At 38.2% G+C, this 18,082-nt stretch overlaps 1 protein-coding gene across 5 annotated transcripts in view; it reads left to right on the forward strand.

Moving 5' to 3' along the window:
* Mt2 (methyltransferase 2) overlaps nt 1-17,715 on the forward strand; it is a 32,926-nt gene extending 15,211 nt beyond the window's left edge. For 3 of the 5 annotated variants that reach the window (XM_070088014.1, XM_053772522.2, XM_053772524.2), the window contains exons 2-6: nt 1,135-1,211; nt 6,916-7,099; nt 7,224-7,407; nt 13,819-13,926; nt 17,078-17,715. In XM_070088014.1, the coding sequence (XP_069944115.1) occupies nt 1,135-1,211; nt 6,916-7,099; nt 7,224-7,407; nt 13,819-13,926; nt 17,078-17,704 (1,180 nt within the window). In that variant the 3' untranslated portion in view covers nt 17,705-17,715. Of the gene's footprint in view, nt 1-534; nt 710-1,134; nt 1,212-6,915; nt 7,100-7,223; nt 7,408-13,818; nt 13,927-17,077 lie in introns of all 5 variants that reach the window. The other 2 variants (XM_053772521.2, XM_053772523.2) reach the window with 2 other exon arrangements.
* The last annotated feature ends 367 nt before the right edge of the window (nt 17,716-18,082 follow it).

Raw genomic sequence — 18,082 nt, forward strand, 5'->3', positions numbered from 1 at the left:
ACACTTGTTGGGGTTGGAATTTTTCAGCTTCACCATGCCTTATCACACTGTGTATGCCACTACAATTCTTAAATCTCTCAAACCAACCTTTGCTGGCCTTAAATTCACCAATATGAGCACTAGTTCCAAGCATTTTTTCCTGTTCACCTGTGTGTTAGTCGACTAGTGTGGGTCACATCCTGGGGGACAAGATAAAGGACCCCAATGGAAATAAGTTAGTCCTCGATGACGCACTGACTTTCTTGGGTTATCCTGGGTAGCTAACCCTCTGGGGTTAATTGTTTCTTGTTAAGCCACACCAACAACAGTCTCTTCACATCTTTGTGTCATACAACTGATGGTGGTACAGCAGCAGCTGACGGTGGTGCAGCAACAGCTGACAGTGGTGCAGCAGCAGCTGACCGTGGTGCAGCAGCAGCTGACCATGGTGCAGCAGCAGCTGACCGTGGTACAGCAGCAGCTGACTGTGGTGCAGCAACAGCTGACCATGGTATGATAGTATTTTGATAGTATTTCTCACCCTTTTTACCACAGGGTTGGCATTATTTAGCAGTTACAAGCACTAAAAACAATGGAATAATACAAAATTTATCAAATGTATGTGTGCAACCATCTACCCTGGCTTATAAACAATGGCACTAGCTGAGATGAGGCGCTCTGGCCAGACGGACCGTGTTCAGGACGAATGATGCAAGTTGAGTTTTTCTTCGTAAGTCTGGGAAAAAATTTTACACTGAAATGCTTCGTAAGTCAATTTTATCATTAGATGAGGCCTTCGTAAGTCGAGGGTCCACTGTATTTTAATTAGTTTTATGATATTTTATCAATATTATACTCTTCTGATTTCTTGCATGCAAACTACAAATCTTCAGTGACATTATAGTATTGTACTTAGGTGTTTTCAGTCTTAGTTGCAGCACTAATGAAATAAGAATATTTTACCATGCTGTACAGTATTATTTTCTTCAAAAAATAAATTAGTTCTTTAATGATTCTGTATTAATGAAATTTAATACGTACTTTGTAATTTATTAATAAAAACTCGGGGATATATCTTATTTCACCTTGTAGAATATGATATTAGTAATATCTGCATACCGCTATTTTATGCTCAGGTAATTCAACCTTTTACAGGACCATGACACACACATGCCCATTGAGAATTCTAGAGCTATACAGTGGTATTGGAGGAATGCGTGTGTCTGCTACAGGTGAGATTTTTTAATTTCTGTATAAAGATATTCACTGTAATTCAAATTTGAGAATGCTTTTGATTTCTGTATGCTATACCTGGAGAGGGTTTTGGGGGGTCGAAGCCCCAATGGCCTGGTCTTTGACCAGGCTTCACGGTGAATCAGAGCCTGATCAACTAGGCTTCTTCTGCTGGCCACATGCAAACTGATGTATGAACCACAGCCCAGCTGGTCAGGTACTGACTTTAGGTGCCTGCCCAGTGCCTTCTTAAAAATAGCCAGGGGTCTATTGGTAATCCCTCCTTATGTATGCTGGAAGGCAGTTACACAGTCTTGGTCCCCAGACACTTAGTGTGTTGTCTCTTAGTGTACTCATGGCACCTCTGCTTTTCATTGGGGAGATGTTGCACCACCTTCTGAGTCTTTTGCTTTCACAGGTAGTGATTTTCATTTTCAAATTTGGTACTAATCCCTCTACGATTTTCAAACTGTATATTATCGTGTATCTTTCTCGCCTGCATTCCAGGGAATACAAGTCAAGGGACTTCAACCGTTCCCAGTAATTTAGGCACATATTTTGTCATACTTATATGTGCTGTGAAGGTTCTCTGTACATTCTCCAGGTCAGCAATTTCACCTGCTTTGAAAGGAGCCATTAGTGAACAGCAGTATTCCAACCTAGAGAGAACAAGTGATTTGGCATCCCTAGTTTTGAAGGTTGTCATTATCCATCCTATCATTTTTCTAGCAGATGTGGTAGATACATTGTTGTGATCTTTGAAAGTGAGATCCTCTGACACACTCCCAGGTCCTCCACATCATACGGTGTATCATGCACCTTAGGATAAATAGCTTTTTTTTTTATATGACATGACATTTTCAGCTTAATATGAACCAGGGTGATATCCACAGGTATTGGTGGGTATCAGCTAATTTTGATGGTATCACTATCAGCCTAAAATTAGGTATCAGGGGGCATCGACTAATTTTGATGTTAATAGTGTCTGGATTGGCTTAAAATTGAGTATTGGTATCAGGAAAAATTTTGGTACCATCCCATCCCGAACATGAACTATGTAAAATCAGTGTTGATGTGTTTCCCAGGCATTACTTGTGACTAAAGCACTTGCAGATTTGTTGTAAAAGGCAAAAACCTCAGTATTTGGAACTGTTAAATTTTGATACTTCAACAGTATTTTATCTGTTATCATTTTGTAAGCAAAGTCATGCTAATTACTGTATATAGTACAGTACCAGTATTTGCTCTTTGCCAGTGGTACTACATTTGGGAAATTCTGAAGAGAGGTTGCAAAGGATGGTGGTGTGTAGAGGGAAATTTAATGTCAACACAGAAAAGACTTAAGGTGATGATAGTAGTGGATAAGAATCAGGATGCAGAAGTATCTTTATTGACACAGTGTTTCATCACATATAGGCTTTACAAGTCCAACAGAAAATTACATTAGGAGTCATCAACTTGAAAAATAAGAAACTAGCATGTCTTGCATTTCACACAGGTCCCTCATGACCAAGTTATTCATTTTCATTGCAACCGTGATACCTTCAATTTCATGTGCAGCATACCCACTCCAGATTTCACTGAAGCATGCATAAGATTAAGTTCATTTTCCTTTGGTATTCAGTTATATGGGAAAATTTGGTTCACTATACAGGCAGTCCCCTCTTATACAGCAGGTTAGGTTCCAGGCTACTGCTGTAAAATGAAAATCATTATAAAGTGAAACGGCCATTTTTTTACTTTCAAATGCATATAAAAGCCTAATAACATGTTTACACTATCATATATTAAGTGAGAAATAGACCTAGGCCTAAAAAATGCATACACAGTACAGTTTGGCCCCACTTATACAGCAGATTAGGTTCCCGGCTACTGCCATAAAGCAGAAATTGCCATACAGTGGAACACCATTATTTCCACTTATAAATCCTTATAAATGCCTGATAACAAGTTTATATTAACATATATTGAGTTAACAGTAGAACTAAGCATTAAAAAATGATGAAAAATAAAACACGAGCTGTTGGAGTGTGAGCAGGGTAATTAGTGAAGGGATTCAGGGAAACTGGTTATTTTTATATAGCCAGACTTGAATACTGGAAATGGGAAGCACAATGCTTGCACTTTAAAGGAGGGGTTTGGGATATTGGCAGTTTGGAGGGGTATGTTATGTATGCTTCTAAACTGTTGTATATGGATGCCTCTGCAAAGACAGTGATTATGTGTGAGTGAGGTGAAAGTGTTGAACGATGATGAAAGTATTTTCTTTTTGGGGATTTTCTTTCTTTTTGGGTCGCCCTGCCTCGGTGGGAGACGGCCGACTTGTTTAAAAAAAAAAAAAAGTACATTCATTACTTACCTTAAAATACTTAAAATATTTGTAGAGTGAGAGGTGTGTAGTATTTATTGTAGGAAGTCAGGTGTGGTAGCTCCCACACCAGCTACCACAGCTGTAGCTCTCATACCAGCTACCACAGCTGGTAGCTCTCATACCAGCTACCACAGCTGGTAGCTCTCATACCAGCTACCACAGCTGGTAGCTCCCATACCAGCTACCATAGCTGGTAGCTCCCATACCAGCTACCACACCTGGTAGCTCCCACACCAGTTACCATAACTACATGAAATATACAACTTAAACTTAAAGCACCCAGAGTAATTGTTATTATTATTACCATTGACATAGTATTTTGTTCACTGAGTTTAATCATTTCTAACTACAGCCTCTCCTCAATGATGTAATTCCATTCCTAAGACCACGTTGGTAAACAAATTTGTTGCTAAGTGAGGAGCATACTCTAATTGAAGTGGGTTTGTGTCAACCATCTTTAATCCTTAAACTGTCCAAACATAGATCTACGTTTGCTCACGTAGCGCTCCGAACGTAAATGTATGTTTTTTTACATTCTTTCTTATGGAGAAAATAAAGGGCAGAGCACTGCGCGCGCAAACGTAGATCTACGTTTGGACAGTTAGAGGGTTAATATTGTTTTAATGTCACCTTTGCACCATTTATAACATTTCTAGTATATTTTTAAATGTTTATACAGTAGTGTACTATATATTGTAATAAACAGAATAGAGAAAATCAGCTCTAATATACATTATTTAGGTATGCATGCTGGTCAGAGAGCCCATCGTAAGTCTGAGTCATTGGTAAAAGAGTACGTCACTAAGTGAGGAGAAGCTGTACTACCCTTAGATACATTGTAAATAAGAGAGAAGGAGAGAGACACTGAGAATGTAAACAAACGAAGGCATAGGAGGAGTCAAAAGAAACACATATTAATACTTGTCTATTTTTGGTTCAAACAAGTACATTTGCATGAGTTAGTGAAGCATTTACCCCACAGTAGAAACACATTGTGTACAGTTGTCTTTGCATTACTGCAGTAGAATAAATAAATAGCTACTAGTGAAGACATACGAAAGGAATAATTTTCTACAGTTACCCCCAGTAATACTATAGTGTACACATTTTCTTTGGTGTTGCTGTCACTCCGATAAGCAACCCGGCTACCACATCCCATATTTGTCAGATTTATTCTACTCTGGGTGTATGCATCATGTTTATATGTTATGTAGTGTGTTTCTTAATAATAATGATGATGAAATTTTATTTCAGGATGATGCAATGTTTGTACAAAGGAGAATGACATTTGGGTGTACATACTGAAAGCCTCTTTATATGCAGAGCATTTTGGGCAAACTTAAGACTAACTTAAGATTAAGTTTACAATGAATACAAGTTTCAAGAGAATCCTTTTTTTCAACTGCTCACCCTTATTTAAAAATAGTTTCATTCATGTTTTATTAGCAAGTAGTGCCCAGCTTAATCTATTGTGTAGATTCTTCTAACAGTATTTACCTACAGATTATACATGGAGGGTTTTTTTATTCCTAGTAATAATGCAGGTATGCTTGTAGAGTATTTATTCATATACTCCTGCCTACTGTTGGTTGTCATCTCCTTTGCAACATCATATGATGCAACTAAGACAGAACGTAATTATCACCCTAAGAGTCAAGGCAAAACTTTTACCTTTATTTTTTTTAACCCTTTTACTGCCCAGATCCCCCAAATTAATATTGCTCCCAGTATATAAATGTAAATATATTTGGTGGGGTAATGATATTACTTTGGAGGAAAGCCTTAGCTTAATTGAGTAATAGGTACAGGCAGTGTGTTCTGTCGAACCCTAGCCAGGCCTACCAGTGTGACAAGAGAAAGTGAGTGACAGGTCTTCTTGCTACTTTGTCTGATTTGTGAGTGAGGATCCATTGACTCTCCTAGCCAGCTGCAAACTTGAACTCGGCCCACCAGGCAGCAACGGAAGTCCTATGCAGCAGTGGTGCAAAATATAAAAACTTGACTGCAATTACGTCAGTGTCCATTTATTTAAAAAAAAAAATGTAGAGAATCTTTCTGGAGGCATTGACACAAAAAATACAAAATTTGAGTCCTATTTTACGTGACTTCCATTGTTCCATTCGACAAAATTCTTAGCTATCTCACTAGAATGCCTTGCATTCTATTGATTGAGCACAAGAAACTACCCATTCAACTATTACAACTACCCTATAAAGTGCACAGAAGTCGGTAATTTGACCTGTTTTACACACTTAATAAATACCAGACAATGTAGGCATTCCTGGCATTAAAACAACATTTCCTCTGTTCATTATCATGACCTCAGCCCTCTCTTATATTACACTTGCCAGCCATCTTGAATTCATAATCACAAACATAGAAGGGTTACTCTATCGGATGATATATGCAGGAATAGTTGGTTGTGGTTTACAGTGTCCCAGTAATTAAATTAGACCTGTTAAAAAACCTATAAAATAGACTGGGGTGTGTAGGGGAGTGCCTTACACATAATCAGGAAAATCAGCAAAAATTGAACATATCCACTACTTTGAGTCCAATTACCAGTTTCAACCCACTTTCAGTCCTGAAACTAACCAAAATCATCTCCATTTCAGTAGTATGTCTTCCACTCTATCAAATAGTACCAAGATACAGCCAGTAAAACCATAACCATCCTAGAAAACACCTCACATTAACTATTTTAAACCAAATGCATGGTCACAGTTTTGTTTTTTCCCATCATGCACCACATGGGGCAGGATTATTTTTTTTATATTGTGCACACAGCCTGCAGATCTATTCTCTCAAATCTAGGCCAAAATTTATTGCTCACATCTTATCTGAGTGAGCTAAGCTCATGATGTAGAACTGTGTGAGGGACTTTGGCCTCATTGACACACAGACATTGACACTGCTAAAACACAACCTAAGTGAAGGATTTTTAGGTTCAACCCATTGCTTTGATTTGACTTTCAGAAGTATTATTAGCCACTTGGCATTTTATAGATTATCATAGTTTTTATTAGACATTTTTTATGACTGCATTTTGACTCTGCTTTCAAATTCCTGGTCTAAACCAGTAGCAATAGCTAGACAGGAGATTACTTTTCTCTGCAGATATCCTTGATATATGTATATTACTTTCACATTCCTCCTCTTGCCTGTCTTTTTTCTCCTTCCCCTCTTTTTTTTTTCCTTTGTTTTTTACCACTTCCAATATATTATCTCATATTTTGAGTTTAACAGAAAATGAAAAGGAATGCACTTGTTATTGTAGAGCTAAATTAACTGTGCAGTTCATGAAAGTACATTTGCTTCTTCTCTTTTTCCAGAGAGTGGGCTGCCTTTCAAGATAGTAGGCAGCTATGAAATAAACACAACCGCATTAGAAGTGTATCGAGAAAATTTTCCTGAAATGACCAAGCCCCATAATATTATGGGGCTTAATGTTGATGAGCTGAGAAAACTTAATCCTGATATTATCATGATGAGCCCACCCTGCCAGCCATTTACCAGGTCTGCAACAGACTCGATTAAATTTTTTATATGCTGTGTATGTGCTTTTAATATTTTTGTATATAAATGTTTCTTATATTTTGTACATATTGATTATTTATTTGTGATAAAACGTTTATATTAGACAGGGCTTGAAGCGTGATGTGGAAGATGCACGTACTTCCTCCTTCTTGCATCTCCTTGCACTTTTGGAAGAAGTCCCTCAGCCACCAAATATGATACTCTTGGAGAATGTTGCTGGCTTTGAAACATCACAGACCAGAACACAGTTAATTAGTACACTTAGTAGAAGAAATTATGTATGGCAGGTAAGTGGCACATTTTAGATTTATAGTGCAAACCCCACTTTTTGTTTTTGCTAATTTTATGTACTGTATTCTGTAAAATGAAAACTTTTCCTTGGACACAAAAATCATACCAGTCCCATACACTTCACATTTGCATGTGTTTGTGTAAGATGGCCTGTGCAATATATAATTATCTATAAACGGTTCAAGTAGATCTCTTGATCTGAGAAGCTAGAGATCCCTACTTTTTCCTAGATTGAACCAAATTTTCTCCTATTCCCTAGGTGCTATATGTTAAATATTCTTAAAGTGTCCTATCTTGTAATATTATATTATCTCTTTAACCCTTAACCTGACCAAACGTAGATCTACGTTTGCACACGTAAAGCTCCAAATGTAGATCAACGTTTTATTTTTCATTCCTTCAAATTTGGCACAATAGGCTTGAGTTGCCTAGACATGAAAGAATGGGTCTATGCACTCAGTGTGTACAGTATTAAAAAAATCTGGGAGCACTTAGTACCTTGTGGGAGCACCAGTTCAATTGAGTGCCAGCTAGAGCAAATAGCATGGCAAACACCAGGGATTCACTGATGCCATGTAGCATTAACACTCCCATTTTAAGAGGAAATTAAAAATAGGTTAGATAAATACACAAGTGATTGTGGCTGTGTGTGAGTTGGACCTGACTAGCTTGTGCTACTAGGTCTGATGCCATGCTCCTTCCTTCAATGGATGTGACCTGTCTAGGTGTGTCATTGGCCTAAGCTGGAGGGGGGGGGGGGTTGGAGGGTGACATGGACCTGCCTTGCATGGGCCAGTAGGCCTGCTGCAGTGTTCCTTCTTTCTTATGTTCGTATGTATTCGGCTGGCTGGCTTGCTTTGGCTGTCTCTCTGTCTATATCTCTGTCTGTTTATATCTCTTGTCTATCTATATCTGTCTATCTATATATCTGTCTCACATGTACACATAAGTACAGTTATTATACATAGTGTAAATTACCTAGGATAACCCAAAAATTCCAGGCAAAGATAGACAGACAGATAGATAGACAGACAGACAAACATGTTTGCGTGTATCAGTGAAAACAAATAAAGCCAGGGTTTCCTGAGCGCTCATTTATCAAATGTAACAGTTGTCATAACACCCTTCTTCAAGGAGTTTGATATACTATACTCCAGAAAGACAGATAAGCAGAGACAGACAGGCAGATAGATAGACAGACAGATAGATAGACAGAGACGAGACATGTTTGTGTGTAACAGTGATAACAAATACAGTGAGGGTTGGCTGGAGCAGTGGGCATTTATCAAATGTCACTGGGCTGTCAACAGTATAGGGATGCCTTTCATAACACCATGCTTCAAGGTATATGCCAGGGTATCTAAAACATTGCTGGGACCTATAAATAGTTTGTATATATTTCTAGACAATAGTAAATAACCCAGGCAGGTGTAAATGTTCACCTGTCAATGTATATATTTCTAGACAATAGTAAATAACCCAGGCAGGTGTAAACGTTCACCTGTCAATGTGATTGTGACTATTTGAGTACAGTTTCGGTACCTAATGTTAGTGTCAGAACAAAGATTGGCTATGAAATCACAAGAACTATTATAAATTGTAATTATCAGAATATAAAAAAATATATATAAATTAAAATAAAAGCGAGAAAAAAAGGTATATCGGCAACACTTCTGCAAGCGGCAGGAGTTGATGTTGCCATCAGGTGAGCATCCAGAGCCAACTTCACGGTCTTATATCTCGGTAAGTACTGACCCTAAAAAAAAAATTTTGATCCTATAGCATGTAGAAAAATGTTCTCTTCATTTAAAAAAAAAAATATTTTTCAAAATATTTGGGGTGCCACGCGAGTGAACGTAGATCTACATTTGGACAGTTTAAGGGTTAATAACTAATGTCCAGGGTTTACAACCATAATAATGTGTAAAAGAAGGAAGTTTAACCCTTTCATTTTCACATTGCCTGAAATTAAAAGTCGTATTAGTGTCATAATTTTTCAAAAAAATTATTTTATCTTATATAATGGTAGTCTTTGATACCTGAAGTCCTCATGAAGGGGTATTCTCCTTCCAAACACTAACCCCAACTCCCTCTCTCCTCCTCCCTATCTTCCAGATGCCATCACCAATCTTCAGTAAAGGTAAGTAAAATGTTATTTTATATGTTTATTTAAATTTATTAATACATAATTGAACACTATATTTGTTGTGTGTATGTAAAGCTATAATTAATCTCTATAAAATGTAATTTTTTTTTTTTTTTTTTTTTTTTTTTTTTTTTTTTTTTTTTTTTTTTTTTTTTTTTTTTTTTTTTTTTTTAGTTTCTGGAACAGATTAATTGTATTTCCATTATTTCTTATAGGAAATATTGCTTCGCTTTTCAGACTTTTCGAATTTAGAACTAACTCCTGGAATGGATTAAGTTCGATACTTGAGGTTCCACTGTATGTAGTTCAGATGCCCTTCCAAACTGCAATGTCCCCCACCCCTCCTTCAGAGTGCATACACTGTACTTCACCTCCAGGACTCTAAGTCCAGCAAACTAGTTTTCCTGAATCCCTTTATAAATGTTACCTTGCTCACACTCCAACAACACATCATCAAAATCCACTTGCCTCTACTCAGCTCTACCTAACATGCTCTCAAACCTGTTAGATGTCCAAGCCCCTTGCACACAAAACCTCCTTTACCCAATCCTCCAACCTTTCCCAGAATGACCCTAACCCCTTCTTCCCTCTTCTACAGATTTATACATCTTCCAAGTTGTTCTTCTTTAATTGTCCAAACTACCTCAAGAACCCCCTCCTCAACCCTGTAGTTAATACGGTACTTTGACTAACCCCACACCTAATTTCCAAGGTACAAATGTTTTGCATAATATTCACACCAGACATTGCCCTCAGACACGACGTCTCCACTGCCTTCAGCCTCTTCCTCACTGCAACATTTAAAACATGTGCTTCACACTCTGGTACATTCTCCTTTTTGCCTCCAAGGATAAGGTTTTTGTTGTCTTCATAGATACCTCAGTGCTCCACCCACTTTTTTCCTATCTATTCTGTGGTTTGCCTCGGCTTCCATAGACCTGTCTTCCAAGTCAACTCCCATGTATCTGAACACATTCATTTCCTCCATACTCCCTCCTTCCAATCTGATATCCATTCTTTCATTACCTAAACTTTTTGTTGCTCTCATCATGTTGCTCTTTCCTGTGTTCACTTTTAACTTCATTCTTTTAGATTCCCCCTCAAATTTGTCTACCAACATTTGCAACTTCTCTTCAGAATTCCCCCAAAATAATACTAATTTTATTTCAGCATGATACATGTTTGTACAAAGGAGTATAACAATTGGGTATACATGCCAAAAGCCCCTTTATATGCAGAGCATTTTGGACTAACTTAAGATTAATAAGGCAATAACAGTGCAGTAATTTTGTACATATGGTCATTAGGTGAGTTACAATTAATACAAGAGAATTTAATATTCTATTAGTTCATGCTACATGGCTTTCATAATTAAGTTTGATAGAGAAGACTTACATAAGAACATAAGAAAGAAGAAACACTGCAGCAGACCTACTGGCCCATGTGGGGCAGGTCCATGTCAACACCTGGCTTAGACCAATGGCCCACCCAGTCAGGTCACCCCCACTTAACCCTTTCAGGGTCCGTCCCGTAGATCTACGGCTTTACGTTCAGGGTCCAAACCGTAGATCTACGTCATGAGCTCAGCTCACTCTGATAAACTGTGAGTGGTACATTTGGGCCTAGATATGAGAGAATACATCTATGTGGTATGTGTGCACTACATAAAACAGATCCTGCAGCACACTGTGTATAATGAGAGAAAAAAACTGAAATCATGATTTTTCGATTAAAACAGCGACTTTGCAGTGTTTTTTCGTATGTTTTTTATAGTTGTATTTGCGATTTCTTGGTCTCATTTGATAGAATGGAAGACATATTACAGAAATAGAGATGATTTTGATTGGTTTTAGCACTGGAAATGGCTTGAAACTGAGCTCAAAGTAGCAGAAATGTTAAATTTTTGCCGATATTCAAGAGTAAACAAACGACCTCACACGTCTAATACACGCCAGCTGGTGGGTCTAATATGCATTCACAAATATGGTGACGATATTTATACAATTATTACAGTATTGCATAACAGTAAATCTTCTATTTTTTGGTGTGAATAAAAATTCAGTGTGAATAAAAAATCAAAATGGAATTTATTTGTAAAGCCTCAAAACATAACTAATGAACAGAGGAAATGTTAGTTTAGTTCCAGGAATACCTACATTGTTTATTCTGGACCCTATTTTGAAATTGGAATATTTTGAACTTTGTGTTAAATTGGCCAAATTAACAATTTCCGATCACTTTAATTTGTAGTTGAAACAGTTGACTTGGCGATTTCTTGTGCTCAGTCAATAGAATAGAAGTAATACTAGTGAAATAGCTAAGAATTTGGTTAACTGGAATAGTGTAATTAACCTAAAATGGGAGTCAAAGTCGGCAAAATCGCCGATTCGTAAATATCGCTGACACATCAAAATTCGCGAGAACATAATTTCGTCAATTTTTCATCAAATTTCGTACTTTTTGTTTTATTACCTTCACAAAAAGATTCTCTACCATTTCGTAAGAGAAAATAACAAAATTTTTTTTTTTAAATTCTTGGACACTGGGGCACCACTTCAGATTTGGGCCTTGGACCCTGAAGGGGTTAAGGAAGAAGCACAGCATTTGACCCAGTAGCACCAGTTAGTCAGGTCCAGTTCACACCCACCCACATCCACTCCTGTATTTATCTAACCTATTTTTAAAACTACACAACGTCTTAGCTTCTAAGACGGTACTCGGGACTTTGTTCCACTCATCCACAACTCTGTTACCAAACCAGTGCTTTCCTGTATCCTTCCTGAATCTTAATTTTTCCAGCTTGAAACCATTGCTGCGAGTCCTGTCCAGGCTAGATATTTTTAGCACGCTATTTACATATAGTCGGACTTGAGTCCTGGAAATGGGAAGTACAATGCCTGCACTTTAAAGGAGGGGTTTGGGATATTGGCAGTTTGGAGGGATATGTTGTGTATCTTTATATGTGTATGCTTCTAGACTGTTGTATTCTGAGCACCTCTGCAAAAACAGTGATAATGTGCGAGTGTGGTGAAAGTGTTGAATGATGATGAAAGTATTTTCTTTTTGGGGATTTTCTTTCTTTTTTTGGGTCACCCTGCCTTGGTGAGAGACGGCCGACTTGTTGAAAAAAAAAAAAAAAAAAAAAATTTACATCCCGTTTATTCATTCCTATTTTCCATTTATACACCTCAATCATATCCCCCCTAATTCTACACCTTTCTAGAGAGTGCAGATTAAGGGCCCTTAGCCTATCCTCATAGGGAAGATTTCTGATACATGGGATCAACTTTGTCATTCTCCTCTGTACATTTTCCAGTGCATTTATATCCATTCTGTAATACGGTGACCAGAACTGTGCAGCATAATCTAAATGAGGCCTAGCCAAGGATATATAGAGTTGAAGAACAACTTGAGAATTTTTATTATTTATGCTTCTTGATCTGAAGCCAAGGATTCTGTTAGCTTTATTGCGAACGCTTATGCACTGTTGTCTTGGTTTCAGGTTACTGTTAACCAGATCTCCTAAATCTTTTTCGCAGACAGTAATATTAAGATCTACATTATATAGTTTATATGTGGCATGGTTATCCTTTCCAACATTTAGAACTTTGCATTTGTCTAAATTAAACTGCATCTGCCACTTCTCTGACCATTGCATCAGTCTATTCAAATCATCCTGAAGTGCTCTAATGCCCTCAATACAATGAATTGGACGGCCTATTTTGGTGTCATCAGCAAATTTGCTTATGTCGCTATTTATTCCCTCATCTATGTCATGTATGTAAATTGTGAACAACAAGGGGCCCAACACTGACCCCTGTGGAACACCACTTATGATGTGCCTCCATTCTGATTTCTCCCCATTTATACAAACTCTCTGCTGCCTATTTGTCAACCATGCCTCTACCCAGGAAAAAATTTTTCCTCCTATTCCGTGTGGCTTAAGTTTCCTCAGTAGCCTCTGATGTGGAACTCTATCGAAAGCCTTAGATTCCTCATCTTTTATCCCACACCTCTTCCAAAATTGTATGCAGCTTTTGATCTTGTGAATTCAACACATTTGTGCTGTGCCATTCCCTCAAGGAATGGTGAAATGCTTTTAAGCCAAGAAAGTGGACCTGTCCTCCCCTTTCTTGGATTGATTCTGATTGCCTCTTATTTCCCATGTGCTGTATGACCCTTATGGGTTTAGCACCTTTCCCCTGATTATAATGATGTACTCTACCATAATAACCAAAATTCCTTTTTTTCTATTCCACAGGAATTCTTGCTGTCACCTACTCAGTTTGGTGTTCCAAACTCCCGGCTGAGATATTACTTGCTAGCTAAGCAGAAACCAGCTTCCTTCTGCTTTAATTTGTCTGACAGTGTATGTAATTAGTGTTAGAATTAATGCATATTTTTATGCAAAAAAGTTAAATTTATTATAGTATTTACATTTTAGTAACTTTCATGGATACAAGATAAAAATTTTCTTTCATGTCATTTGTTCTTGCTGTTATCTGCCAATTTAATTTCTCTAGATCACCTAACTTCATATATTTATTTATGATTCTTTATCAGTAATATAAAATATGATAACTTTTGAGAACAGATATAAAATAGATATAATGTTGGAGTGGTTGGTATTTTTGTTTAATAAATGTATAAAAGAGGGGAAGGTACCTAGGGATTGGCAGAGAGCGTATATAATTCCTGTATATAAAGGGAAGGGGGACAAAGGAGATTGTAAAAATTATAGGAGAAGTTTACTGAGTGTACCAGGTAAAGTATGTGGTAGGGTTGTTATTGAAAGAATTAGAGGTAAGACAGAGAGAGGATTGCAGATGAGCAAGGAGGCTTGAGAATGGCTAGGAGATGTGTTGATCAGGTGTTTGCATTGAAGCATATATGTGTGAACAGTATATAGATAAAGGTAGGGAAGTTTTCATTGCATTTATGGATTTAGAAAAGGCATATGATAGAGTGGATAAGGGAGCAATGTGACAGATGTTGCAAGTGTATGGAATAGGTAGTAAGTTAATAAATGCTGTAAAGAGTTTTTATGAGGATAGTGAGGCTCAGGTTATGGTGTGTAGGAGAGGGAGACTACTTCCCAGTAAAAGTAGGCCTTAGACAGAGATGTGTAATGTCACCATGGTGGTTTAACTTACTTATAGATGGGGTTGTAAAAGAAGTAAATGCTAGGGTGTTGGGGAGAGGGGTGGGATTAAATTATGGGGAATCAAATACAAAATGGGAGTTGACACAGTTACTTTTTGCTGATGATACTGTGCTTTTGGGGGATTCTAAAGAAAAGTTGCTAAGGTTAGTGGACGAGCTTGGGAGTGTGTGTAAAGATAGAAAGTTGAAAGTGAATATAGATAAGAGTAAGGTGACGAAGGTATCAAACGATTTAGATAAAGAAAAATTGGATATCACATTAGAGGGAGGGAGTGTGGAAGAAGTGAATGTTTTCATATATATATTTGGGAATTTATAGATGGGGTTGTAAGAGAAGTAAATGCGAGGGTCTTGGCAAGAGGCGTGGAGTTAAAAGATAAAGAATCACACACAAAGTGGGAGTTGTCACAGCTGCTCTTTGCCGATGACACTGTGCTCTTGGGAGATTCTGAAGAGAAGTTGCAGAGATTGGTGGATGAATTTGGTAGGGTGTGCAAAAGAAGAAAATTAAAGGTGAATACAGGAAAGAGTAAGGTTATGAGGATAACAAAAAGATTAGGTGATGAAAGATTGAATATCAGATTGGAGGGAGAGAGTATGGAGGAGGTGAACGTATTCAGATATTTGGGAGTGGACGTGTCAGCGGATGGGTCTATGAAAGATGAGGTGAATCATAGAATTGATGAGGGAAAAAGAGTGAGTGGTGCACTTAGGAGTCTGTGGAGACAAAGAACTTTGTCCTTGGAGGCAAAGAGGGGAATGTATGAGAGTATAGTTTTACCAACGCTCTTATATGGGTGTGAAGCGTGGGTGATGAATGTTGCAGCGAGGAGAAGGCTGGAGGCAGTGGAGATGTCATGTCTGAGGGCAATGTGTGGTGTGAATATAATGCAGAGAATTCGTAGTTTGGAAGTTAGGAGGAGGTGCGGGATTACCAAAACTGTTGTCCAGAGGGCTGAGGAAGGGTTGTTGAGGTGGTTCGGACATGTAGAGAGAATGGAGCGAAACAGAATGACTTCAAGAGTGTATCAGTCTGTAGTGGAAGGAAGGCGGGGTAGGGGTCGGCCTAGGAAGGGTTGGAGGGAGGGGGTAAAGGAGGTTTTGTGTGCGAGGGGCTTGGACTTCCAGCAGGCATGCGTGAGCGTGTTTGATAGGAGTGAATGGAGACAAATGGTTTTTAATACTTGACGTGCTGTTGGAGTGTGAGCAAAGTAACATTTATGAAGGGATTCAGGGAAACCGGCAGGCCGGACTTGAGTCCTGGAGATGGGAAGTACAGTGCCTGCACTCTGAAGGAGGGGTGTTAATGTTGCAGTTTAAAAACTGTAGTGTAAAGCACCCTTCTGGCAAGACAGTGATGGAGTGAATGATGGTGAAAGTTTTTCTTTTTCGGGCCACCCTGCCTTGGTGGGAATCGGCCGGTGTGATAATAAAAAAAAAAATAAAAATTTGGGAATTGACTTGTCAGCAGATGGGATTATGAAGGATGAAGTAAACCATAGAATTGATGAAGGAAAAAAGTGAATGGTGCATTGAGGTATCTATGGAGATAAAGACATTATCCAAGGAGGCAAAGAAGAGAATTTACAAGAGTATAGTGATACCAACACTTATATAGGTGTGAAGCATGGGTTGTAAATGGCGCAGTGAGGAGTGGCTGGTGGCAGCAGAGATGTCGTGTCTAAGGGCAATGTGTGGTGTAAATATTATGCAGAGAATTCGTATTCTTCAAATTAGGAGGTGTGGAGTTACTAAAAGTATTAGTCAGAGGGCTAAAGAGGGCCTCTTGAGGTGGTTTGGTCATTTAGAGAGAATGGAACAAAGTAGAATGACTTGGAAAGCGTATAAATTTATTGGGGAAGGAAGGCGGAGTATGGGTCATTCCCGAAAAGGTTGGAGGGAGGGAGTAAAGGAGGAGGTTTTGTGGGCGAGGGGCTTGGACTTCCAGCAAGTGTGCGTGAGTGTGTTAGATTGGAGTGAATGGAGACGAATGTTTTTTGGGACCTGACGAGCTGTTGGAGTGTTAGCAGGGTAATATTTTGTGAAGGATTCAGGGAAACCAGTTAGCCAGACTTGAGTCCTGGAAATGGAAGTACAATGCCTGCACTTTGAAGGAGGGGTTTAGGATATTGGCAGTTTGGAGGGGTGTCTAAATTGTCATATCTGAGCGCCTCTGCAAAGACATTGATTATTTACAAGTGATGGTGAGAGTGTTGAATGATGATAAAAGTTTTTTTTTTCTTTCTTTTTGGATCACCCTGCCTCGGCTGATGTGTTAAAAAAAAAAAGTTTTATCTGTGAATATTTATTACATACTGCTGTATCAAAATCTAATACTATTGTAATCTAATCATCAGGTGCAAAATGAATTTCCACTCTGCCTCTGTGTCAAAGGTGAAGAAATTGAAACAAGTAAAACAAGATCATGCCATCATTGTGCAAAACCTTCTTTAAGTTCTCTGCATTGCCTTCTTCACAAGTTTCACTGTGCCATGCATCCCAGATGTTTTAATGTAGGTGGTTCATATGCAGACGTGTTACCATCACTTTCTTATTATCTTGATGTTACTAACAACTTAGAACCATATTTCTTGAATGAAAAGATTTTAAACAAATATCACATGATACTTGATATAGTAAACAGAGACTCTCAGAAATCCTGTTGCTTTACCAAAGGGTATGCTTATTATGTAGAAGGAACTGGATCTGTTGTGCAGCACAACACCAAAGTAAAAATTTCTGAAATTTATTCAAGAGTGCAAGAACTAGCTGTAGATACCCCACAAAAAATAGAGCTCCTACAACAACTTCAGTTACGATACTTCACCCCTGAGGAAGTGGCAAGATTAATGTGTTTCCCCAGCTGGTTCAGGTTACCCAAGTCAATAACAAACAAACAAAAGTATAAAGTGCTAGGTAATAGTATAAATATACTGGTTGTGACATCCCTGTTACTGATTTTAACAAAAAATAATAAAAGTTAGTGAAAATTTTAGTTATTTCAGTCTTATTAAGCACTCAACCTTCAAGTTGCCTTAACGATGATGAAGGCTTTTAATCCAAGGAATTAGGGCTACCCTCACTTTCCTCAGATCAAATTCAACAATCTCCCATTCCCCACATGGTGTATGATCACTATAGGTGGTCTTTCAGCAAGTGGGAAATACAACAACATGATTTTTTTTTTTAAACACTGGTCGTATCCTACCAAGATAGGGTGACCCAAAAAAGAAACACTTTTACAATCATTCCCTCTATCACTGTCATGCCAGAGGTGCACCAATGCCACAGTTCAGATGCCCTCTCCAACTGCAAATATCCCCATCCCTCCTTCCCACCTTCAGGACTCAAATCTGGCTTAC

The sequence above is a fragment of the Cherax quadricarinatus genome, chromosome 23 (assembly GCF_038502225.1).
Source record: "Cherax quadricarinatus isolate ZL_2023a chromosome 23, ASM3850222v1, whole genome shotgun sequence".
Classification (NCBI taxonomy): domain Eukaryota; kingdom Metazoa; phylum Arthropoda; class Malacostraca; order Decapoda; family Parastacidae; genus Cherax; species Cherax quadricarinatus.